The sequence below is a fragment of the Akebia trifoliata genome, chromosome 14 (assembly GCF_017979445.1).
Source record: "Akebia trifoliata isolate Shusen 1 chromosome 14, ASM1797944v1, whole genome shotgun sequence".
Taxonomy (NCBI): domain Eukaryota; kingdom Viridiplantae; phylum Streptophyta; class Magnoliopsida; order Ranunculales; family Lardizabalaceae; genus Akebia; species Akebia trifoliata.
The window spans coordinates 34068138-34079715 of NC_141388.1; the positions used below are offsets into that span (position 1 = coordinate 34068138).

Sequence of the window (11578 nt, forward strand, 5' to 3'; positions counted from 1 at the left end):
GTTTAAAACTCATTTTGACTTCTCGTCTCGTCCATAAACAAGACTGAGACGTCTCGAACGAGTTTTTTGATACATTTGAGTCATCTCATTCAACAATGAGAAAATTGAATTATGATTTTAAATATTGTCCAATATGGTTGACTTATCTATCTGTCTCATAGGTGAACATTATCGAGACATGTAGGACTAGTCATCTCAGTCTCGTACGAGATTTAAACCATGTGTAGAATGAGTTGTAAAAGAATATATGGAGTACAAAGGCCAAAAGAAGCCCGGGCAAAAGATTAAACTTGCACTTTAGTTTCAAACAAACATAGCTTTGAGAGCATAACTCAAAATAATTATTATTAAACAAATTTACAAAGCTTACTAAAAGAAGGTAATTTTAGCAAGGAGTAGAAGAGTCGTGTTGGGGTGACATAGGATTTACTACGATTCTCACAATTCTGATCTGGAGTTGCGCACATAATCGTAGATGATTTTTACTCGTATCACAAGAAAACACATCTATGGTTATGTGTCCACCTCCACATCAGAATTGTGAGAATCGTAGTAAATCCTATGTCACCCCAGCATTAGAGGGGGTACTTCTTATTCCTTCTATTTGGAAAAAACTTCGATAGAACCCTCTTCTTTGGATTACACGAGACATTTCCAAAGAGATATCTCAAATATTGATAAAAAAAAAGTAGGGTATGAAATAAATACAAAAATCACATGTCATATTGCGAGGAGGGTTTTGCCAAAATTTTGAATCGGACGGCCCGCTAAAGTCCCTCTTTCTATTCTTTTTGTAATTTTTGTTTTAGTATTTTGAGTCCGATGTTAATTTAAAATGTCTTTATTAAATATTTTAATGTTTGTAAGAAATTTTTGATTTTTTTTTTTAGATTAATTTTTTATTATTTAATTTTTATTTCTTTTTTACTATTTTAGATAAAATTTTACTCTTTTTGAAATAAAAAAGGGTTATCTTCTTCTATTGACACCTCTGCTACCAGCAAAAAGTGCTTATTCATACACTCCATAAGCATGAAAACATGCACCAAATGCATTAAAGTTTTGAATGTTTGAACAAATTTCGGTTGGATAAAATTTTCAAATCCTTTTCCAGCTTTAAATGTCAGACTTAATGGAAACCACATGCTCACAACTAATTAAATTTATATCTCCAACTACACTTATCTTCCTCCATTTCTCTAGTCATCATCAAATTTATAGATAGTGGGCCCCACAACTGCCTTGCTCTACTACCAAAAATGTGTACTGTAGCATTAAAATCCATCTGAGTCTACTTGTCACTGAGCCGAGTCAACTCAACTCGATTGGATTTTCCAAGGGCCAAAACTAGAAAACTCGATCTATCTAGCCAGCTTGAAAAATACACCAACAGGGGTTTGCTCGCTCAAATTGTGTGATCGAAACTTTGTGGGCTCCTGACTTTCTTTATTACCTGTGGGGAACTCTCGTAGGCTTGGGGTGTGCACTGTACGCCAAACTAGCAACGGATTGGTTTGGTATCGGATCAGTACCACTCCAATACTGATCTGAATTTTTTTAAATATGTAACCAATCGAACGGATTAATGAATATGTGAACCGAATCCGATCAGTTTCATTTCATCTTTAATTCGAAATCAATCCGATCTGAATACATCCTTACTTTCAAATGATCAATGTCCAAAAAATTTAAAAAAATATACTTTCCAACTACAAATGTTTTATCTATATGTATTTATATGAAATTAAGAATAATAATATAAATATTAAAATATGTTAGGATCGGATTTTTTTCAAAGCGGATTGGTATAGATCTAAATCTGATATAAAATTATTTCAGATCTAAGATTCCAATCCGAAAATTCGATTTTTCATATTTTTCGGATTGAATCGGTTCAGACATCGGATATATTTCGAATCATTGTCAGCCCTAACTATACGGACTAGTCCCATCCTAAAAGGGGTGTGATTATAGAATGCGATATTAAAAAAAAAGTTCAAAAACTTGATCGAGTTATTTGATTGTTATATAATATTTAGAAGGATATCTTAGAAAACTAAACTTAAAAAAAAAAAAAAAAAAAATTTAATTAATATATTTTTATTTGACTCATGTGTTTTTACTTGACTCGATTTGATGGACATTCAAGTCAAATTTTTGAGTTCTAAAACAATTGATGGTTACAATTCATTTTTTCCTTTTTTTAGGTCATTGATGTTACCATCCATCATTGGACATGTGTCATTGAGTGTAGATAGATTGTGTTTTGTGGGGCTAGTGTTTTAAAAGGTGTTAGATGCTTATGACTCATAATCTTGGAAGAGATTTTTCCAAAAGATTTTAATTTAAAAGCATGATAGATCGTATAAGATTCATTGACTTATGTTTTTGAAATAGTCAGATATCTAACATCTTCGAGACCTTTTGATATCTCGTGTTAACTTTATTTTCCTTAGAAACTTGGTCTATCTTAGATTTTTTTTATTTATTTTTATGATTCTTATACAACTAACCTTTATTCAAATAATAATAGTATTTATTATGTAAAGGGAAATTTTAAAAAAAAATCTATATTTTAAATTATTTATCAAAATAGTAACAAGTTTTCAAAAATTATCAAAAGAATATCAAATCGACACTTTAATGCGGATGTACTTTCCTATGAATTTTCGATTTTTTTTCATTTCTTTTCTTATGGTTCTTCTTCTTCTTCTTCTTCTTCTCTTCTCATCCTTTGAGGCTCTAGCGATGACACATCAACAAAGGTAATAAAGGTAATTTTTCCTACTTTTAAATTATGAATAAGTATATCTAGATCAAGATAAATTTTTTTAAAAAAATCAAGATCTAGATAAAAATTAGAAAAAAATTAAGATAAATTAAAAAAAAAAAAATCAAGATCTTGATTGATAAAAATCTTTTCACCTTCAATTTGGAGAGATGATGATCATATTGGAGGATACTCTTCATTATTTAGGACTGAGGATCGACAGGTATCCTGTTATTGTGTCGCTTGTGGCAAGAGAGAAATATCCCGATCTCATTTATCAGTGTCTTGGAGTTTTACCTCCTATTGATGGATCTCACTTTAGTATTATTAGCCTTACATGACTACGTCATACATTTGAGAGATGGCCAGATAGATAGACGTCTATGGATGAGGTAAAATTTAATTATTTATTATTATTATTATAATAATTTTAATATATATATATATTTATTTATTAATATTTTACATTTATATTAGGTACATCATTATACTCGTGCCTATCTATTGGTATTATATGGAGCCACATTATTTTCAGATGCATCTAGTAAAAGTGTTGATACAAGTTTATTATATTTATTTATGGATTTATCTATTACATATTGTTATGTTTGAGGTGCCACTATTCTTGTATATTTATACCATGTTCTTATTAAATTTGTAAGGAACGAGCGAAAGCAACTTCAAGGCTTATGGGATGTACGTCATTATTACAAGTGTGTGCACACGAGCAATTGCCAATTACCAGACCCATACTTAATGAGCCAAGATGTTGTATTCCCCAGAGCATATAGATGGATGACATCTAATAAGATATATATTGGAGATCTGCATCATAGCGTCTTATCGTTCCAGACCAAATTAGATTTTTCTTCTTTCCTTCATGGTAATTATGTTTAATTAAAATTTTTAAATATTATTATTATAACTTTTTTATATTTAGTCATTTTAATAATTTATTTATTCTTTTTTAAGTTTTCTAGACCCCATATATGCATGTTGATCATGATATAGAGATTATGTGCATAGCCTGGAATCTGAGCTTACATTGATCTTGCGTAATTTTTTTATACACTATCTTATACCATCCCGCGGATCGATGCATGAGACAGTTCAATCTATAGCAGATTATCCTGGGTCTTATCATAGTGTGGCTACAGGAGAGAGGAGATGTATAGTATCACCTACAACGATAAGAGATTAGGATGAAAGATTTGATAGATTTTGTGTATATGGTCAATTATATTAAAACTTGAAAGGTAATCTTAAATATTAAATATCAATTATGTTAATTATGTTAATTATTCAAGATTTTTGTCGTAAGTTTTAAATTTTTTAGTCAATTGGCCATCTAAGAAGTTTCAGAGATGGTATAATTACCCTCGGATACATAATCTAGCACTGTACTACTTTGAACCACAATATATATCTCGTGGTTATACGGATGAGTTGTATGCATTATACAAGGATCGATATTATAATGTAGTAAGTTATAACACTTATTTTAATTATTTTTAAGATATTTATGAATAAAAATATATACCTAATATATTTATTTATTTTTCATGAATTTATTTTCAATACGTTGATTCCTCAAATACGTGAAATGGATGTTCATAGAAGAGTCATAAGTTATTGTTTCGGCCTTGACATTATTACCATCATTGCCTATTCAGATACCGAGATCGAGTGAGATGATTTATAGAGTTTCACAGTGACGACATTATCGACGTCAGCCTGAACCTGAGCCAGTGTAGGAGGAGGATGAGGATGGGGAAGAAGGTGATGAGAATTATGAGCAACAACATGATGAGGTTGATCGTGTTCAGGCCAGTCAAGGTGATTATATACTAGTGCATATTAATTAGGATGAGGATATGGTATGTGCAAATCTCAAAACTAGCTATTTTTTAAATTTGTTGAGTCATGCATATGATGTTTCACACACAGTTGGATCATCATATAGATATCATATGCAGATTTCACAGACTCCCATTATGATATGCACTCATCATTTTTCCCTATAAAGTCATATCAACTTGTAAAGTCATATGGACATCACATGCAGTATCCACAAACCCCTGTTGAGTAATCTCAACCCCCATCTGCTGAGGATTTGGGTATTATTTTTCTTGAGATATAGTCCATGAAGAAATGTGACTAAAAATCTGCATGAGAATTATTGAAGGCTGATTTAATCGAGACAAGCATTATTGGTATTAGACATTTACTATGTTTTATATTATGATTTATTACTTGTATATCTACGTGATATTTTTACCCCTCACTTATTAGTTTCATTAAAATTAATCTACAAATCCCTTATTTGTTTAGTAAAAACAAAAAAATAGACTAGTTAAATGCACAATAAACATGAATGTAATTTAAATTATTATTTATTTTTGCTAAGCTAACAAGGGATTAGTAGTTGATGGAGATGAAGATGGGTTCAACGAGATTTGAATCTAGGTCATGCGAACAATGTTTCTCAAGCCTTCATTACTTAGCTAAGTGGCATCTTTATACAATTTGAATTGTTATGGTGTACTTCATTTCTAGAGTTAAAATGAAGACAACAAAACTAATAATGCTCAGTACATAAATATGATCACCCACCCGCATTGAAAAATTGGATTAAAAAATTTATATTAGATATTATAAAAGATTTCATGATTATCTTTCTAGTTAAATTCATAAGTGTATTATAAAATAAATCATTTACAAGGTACAATAAACTTCAAAAATCCGATATTACTCTAGAATCAAGCACGCGGTCATAAATGTACATATTCTATGAAAACACTTAAAACTAAGTGTGTGATATGTTTGAATATCTTGTAAAGGGCCTTTAGTTCAAGACCTATGCTTTTTGGGCATTTTAAGGTAGTTTTAACATGTTTACACCAAATAGAGATTTAAGATATGTTTCAATTTCTTTTCTCATGATTAAGTGTTCTAGAAACTTCTTTACATCGATCGAAAGTGCACTTCTTACGATTAGCTTTATGTAAAAATTAAGTATGAAGTTACGACTACTAAGCATAATTTTTATGGAGATTTTTCACCAATATATCAACTATTTAAACTTGTATGATTTTTTTCATATCTATTAACAAATGTTAGTCACTACTTATTTACTAGAATTTCTTTAAGTAATGAAATGTTGAACTCGACAATAAGTAGTAAGTTCGATACTAAGTGGTAAACTCGACACGTTTACATTAAATGTGTTTTTTTTATTAATGAAAGAGTTTCTATTTGCTCCCGAACAAATACTTATTCTCAATTCTCAATATCAACTATTTTAATTAATTAGATTTAAAAAAAAAAAAAAAATATATATATATATATATATATATATATATGCAATTTATTTCTAAATTCCAGTTTCGATACACAATAAAATAAATGATAGAGCAGATTGTTTACGAGGTTCATTGCACAATTTAGCAATTATGTCCTGAGTTCTTGCGAATCAATCCACTATTTTAAAATCTAAATATTACATGACAATCATTTATAGATATACAAAATTAAATATATAAACATTAAAAAATTACAATTATTTTCAAATTGAATCTTTACATGTTGATCGATTGTGTCTAATATTTCCGCAACAGCTATAATGTAATGGTCACACATCTTGAATGTCAATTTTCCTTCTGTTGACTTTTCGACGATCAGGTCGACATCCAGTCATTGGCGGTATAAAAAAAAATTCTTGTTGCAGAGGATTTTCTAATTCATATGAAACTAAAATACCTTCCATAGAAGTTGTATAATACTGTTTATATCTTTCAATAGTGAATTATTTCAAATAAAATTGATATTTATCTTATCTTTTAATATCACATGCTTTTATTGCATGTTGACATTGAATACGTATTTGAGTCCATTTTTCACACGTACAATATCTTTGATCCATTTGAAATATGTGTATTTTTTGTTTTACGCTATCATACACCTCAAATCTCATATCATTAATAATTAAAAGTTAATAACTAATAGTCTTTTGTATTATTTTTCATATTTTATTTTCAATCCTTGAAACTAATTGAGAATCACAAGACTCTTTAATCTACTTCTATTATGTAATTCAATTATTTTACACATCTAAAATGAGGGATGCGAGAATGACTTATTGCCCAATGAACTAATGTATGTGTTGGATCTTCTTCTGATATAATCCAATTATATATTTTGATATTTTTTCTCTTAATTAATTCTAATTAATTTTTATAATCAATTTCAGTGTAAGTTTTAGCCACATTTTCTAAAAGTTTACAAAATAAATATTCTTTCTAAATTTTGTTGAAAATGTTGAATAGAAAAAAATAAAATGATGAAGGAAAAATATTTATCAATTACAAATATTATTCCTTTTTATTTATTTGAAATAAATGAAATTTTGTTAAAATTATAAAATCTAAGTGACATTTAAAAGTCATTCATAAGTATCTTTATTTTCTTTTTCAATTATTGAATATACAAGTGAAAAAATATCATAATTTGAATCGTGAGTAATCACAATAAATAGTATGTCTTGATATTTATTTTTTAAGAATATATCATATAATCTTACAATAGGTAAACATCTATTTTTAAAATCATATATGCATGTCTTAAAGAAAATAAAAATACATTGAAAATGACTATTTTGACTAATCTTAAAAAATTGGAAGTTTCTTGGATTTTTTTTATAAATAGTTTAGTAAAAATATTCAATATTTTTATATGTCTCAATTGCACAGTCATATATTTCACGATTGATTTTTTCTCTTATTTTTCAAGTTTTTATATATATGGTAGATACATTATATTTATCTTTAATATCAGTATTATGGATTGGAGAGAATAAAATTGATTATTTCTTATGCGAGTTAAAATTTTATCCTTCATTCAATTACTACTAGTTTGAGAATGAGGTCGTAAATCCATTCTACACATACACTTGTGAATTGTGTTAAACTTACGTATAGTAAATAAATCATCATTTGCAAAAAAAAAATAGCATATATATGCCACTCACAGTTTGGACCATGACATTTAGCTATAACTTTTTTTTTTTTATTAAGAATATATTTTATAGAAAAATTATTTGAAATAACTAAAAAAATAATTTTTTCTCTTAACTCAACTACATTATTAAATTTTTTATTAATATAAATATGAAATATATTTTTATCGTCATTGGATGATGAATTCAAATTGTTATCAATAAATGTATCTAAATCACTATCAGAATTATTTTGTGTTGTAATATTAGGTTCATTTGAACCGTAAGCAATATTATGATTGATATCGGTATTTAAATATTGATTCGATGAGTTAGGTCCACTTTGACCATAATTCGATTGATACGTTCCAATATTTTCATGTTGTACTATAAAAATAATTATACTTTGAGAATTTTGATTACTATTTAATATAAATTCTCAAGTTCCTTGTTCAAAAATATCAATTAAAAAATTTTCATTATCTAAATTGATAACTGACCTTATCGAAAATTATTGTCAAATATTACAAAAAAAATAAATAAATAAAAGCTTGTAACTTGGAATATGTAATTCTGAGGAAGTCGATAAAAACATGTATTTCCACCAATATATATGATACCTTCAACGTAACTTCCATATCGACAAATAATAACTCTTGTAGACATCTTTGATTGAATTATAAAATCTTGTAATAGAATTATAAGAATTAAAAAGGGGTATGAAAATTGTGTGAGTGAAAATTATGAGAAATATGAGTGTATAATATAAGTTTATGTAGAGTGCAACGGTCAGAAATTTCAAATTTTCCTAACGGATATATAATGTTCATAAAACAGTTGTATTTAGAACATTTCGACACTTAAAGTGCCGATTTATTTTCTTTTGATAATTTTTAAAATTTTGTTACTATTTTCATAAATAATTTAAAATATAGATTTTTTTATATATAATTTTCTCTCATGTAAACAAGTATTTATTGTGTAAAAGATCAATACGCCCTTGTCTTTTTCACTAAAAGACAAAATAAGGATGGGTATTATTGAAAAAAAATTGTTGGATAATACTGACATTTCGACGAAGTATTGGACGTTAGCATTCCCCATATATATAAATCAAAGCCTAAATAAAAAATTGGGATCAAATGAGTGGAAAAATTCAATGTAGTCTAAAGTCATATCTTCTCTTAATCCAAATGTGTTTTGTAACCATTATCACTGTTTAAATGTATCTGTTACTTTTTAAGAATCTTCAAACTTTTGCACTTCGTCCTAATTAGGGTTGTAATTGACACATTTCTTACACGTAATCAAATCATATTAGTTGAATTTTCCTTAGTTTATCACCTAGAAAAGAAATTCCTACATTTTTCACTTTCATGCATCTCACCATCCTCAACATCCTCATCTCTATTTAAATACCCACTATATCATGATTACTCAACATTTATTTCACAAAAGGAATAAATAAATAAATAATCTGAAAAGATACACAACTTTTATTAAAATTTCCATTCTACTACATTATTCATTTTAATTTCGAAAACATGCATAACGAGATTGCAAGGATTTTAAAGTGAAGATCTCACTGATTAAAAATAGTGAGACCATTGGTATTTATTTGAAAAGTGACAATCTCATGGTGAGTTGGCAATATCATTGCTATTTATTTTAAAAGTGACAATCTCACTGATTTTTAAAAAGGTGACGATTTCGCTAAAAAACATGTTGTTTTGAGAGAAAAAAAAAAACTACCCATATTAAGACAGGACTTCACATGATGACAAACATAGTAATTGAAACTGAACCTCTCCCTTCCCTTCCATATCCCATCTATTAAACAAGAGAAAAAGCATAAAAGAAAATCATTCAAACCATCTCTTCACAACATCCTCTTGTGTGTGTATGTGTTTGTGTGTCTAGTAGCATCGCCATGGGATCAACCAATGTGAGACTGATGTTCTTGTACATGTTGGTGTTGATTGGGTTTGTAAGGCCTGATGTAAGCCAAGATAGAAAAGAGTGTACACCTCAATTGGTCGGTCTCGCACAGTGTCTACCTTACGTCAGTGGAACGGGTAAGGCCCCGACCCCGGGCTGCTGCACTGGTCTTGAACAAGTCCTAACAAAGAGCAAGAAGTGTCTATGCGTCCTTGTTAGAGATCGTAACGATCCCAACCTTGGTTTTAAGATCAACGCCACCCTCGCTTTGAGTCTCCCTAGCATGTGCAAATCCGCCGCTACTGTTGCGGACTGTCCCGGTATGTATAATTAGTATATTCTTAGTAACCAAGTTTGGATTTGGCAATTTTTTGGATCGGGTGTCGGTTTAATTTGGATAAATCTAGAAAAGTTTCGGGGATTGTACAAATGATGTTTTTGGATTTCTTCCCAAAAATCCATCAAACTTCAATCTCCCCTAAAAACCCCATATTGTTTTTGAAATTTGAAGATTCAATGAAATCTTGAAGTTGAAAAGTGTTTGTGTGTGTGTGGTTGCAATTAATCCGTAAATCGCCGATTATTTCGTTCATTAGTCAATTTAATTGGATTGTCCCTTAGAGAAATTTTGAAAAAATTGGGAGAATTTTGTGACTGTATGTATAAATATAAATACACGATATTATGACCCCGAGAGCTAAGGGAACCATTTGATTTGAATTGTTATGATTCTGATTCTGAATTCTGATTTTGATTGTTTGAATTAGATTATAGAAATTGATTTTCAAAATTCAGAATCTTGTTTAGCTACACTATTTGCATAAACTAAGTTCAGAATCTTCTCTTATTATGTACCAAAAACACACCCAAAAAAAAAAAAAGTTCACTTTAGTACAAAACCTCAAGAAACCCAATTTTTCTCATTTTAGCAGATTTCTGATTCTGATTATTAGAAAATTGCTTCTATAATCCAAACCAAACATAATATTAGATTCTATATTTATACTTTGAGCAGTAATTAATTCGGATTCTAGATTCCATTACACATGTTACATTTACATACTTGGTTTGTGTATTAAGATAATGTTAGATATTAGTTCTTAATCACACATATGGCTAATACTATTTTATTTTTCGACCATTTGATTGGTTTCGATGGTGGCTATGAATCAAGCTCTTCTAAACTTGCCTCCTAATTCGACCGAGGCTCAAGTTTTCAACCAATTTGATAAAGGCCTTCATGGGACTCCCCCAACGTCTGGAGGTAATTTTTTTTTTTTTTTTTGTCTTTTTAAAGAAAAGTTAATTTGTTATTGATCTTATTTTATCATCTTTGGATATTTGTGGTTTTTGTTAAAAGGGAGTCCAACTAGTGCAAATGTTGGAGCACCAGATAAAAGTAGTGGAGGGATGGGGAAGAGATGGTTGGGAGTGGACATGGTTTTCGGTGTTTCACTACTATGTTTGACATCAATCTTAGTCATGGGTATTTACTAAGATCTTATGCATTTGATTTTACTTAGATTTCTCATGTATCTTTGCTTATGAACAATAATTTCTAATCTCTTTCTGTACCTATGTACCAAGTTTATGGATTTTTTTAATATAATGTAGTTGGATGTCATGTTGATCCCAATAAATCAATCCCTCATAGTTAGAGAGGATGTGAGAGGTCGCTCCTATGTAAGTCCGTGAGTTTTGTTCTTTCTTAGCCCTTGATTACCTTAAAAAAAATCGCGTTAAGCTAAAGGTCAAAATTGTGATTTTAGTAATGCAAGGTTGTTGGATGACATGTCCATCTGAATGAATCGATCTTTCTGCAAAGGTCAATTTTTTTCTTGTTAGGAAAGAGAACAAACTTGTAAGAGAGTATTCTC

General features: G+C 29.1%; 1 protein-coding gene across 1 annotated transcript; it reads left to right on the top strand.

Annotated features, from left to right (window-relative positions):
* Positions 1-9555: 9555 nt before the first annotated feature.
* On the top strand, positions 9556-11345 carry LOC147386901 (non-specific lipid transfer protein GPI-anchored 14-like). Its single transcript, XM_086424323.1, has 3 exons — positions 9556-10021; positions 10876-10965; positions 11062-11345. Exons 1-3 carry the CDS (start codon positions 9694-9696, stop codon positions 11196-11198), a joined length of 555 nt encoding a protein of 184 aa, XP_086280449.1. The 5' UTR covers positions 9556-9693; the 3' UTR covers positions 11199-11345.
* Positions 11346-11578: the final 233 nt, after the last annotated feature.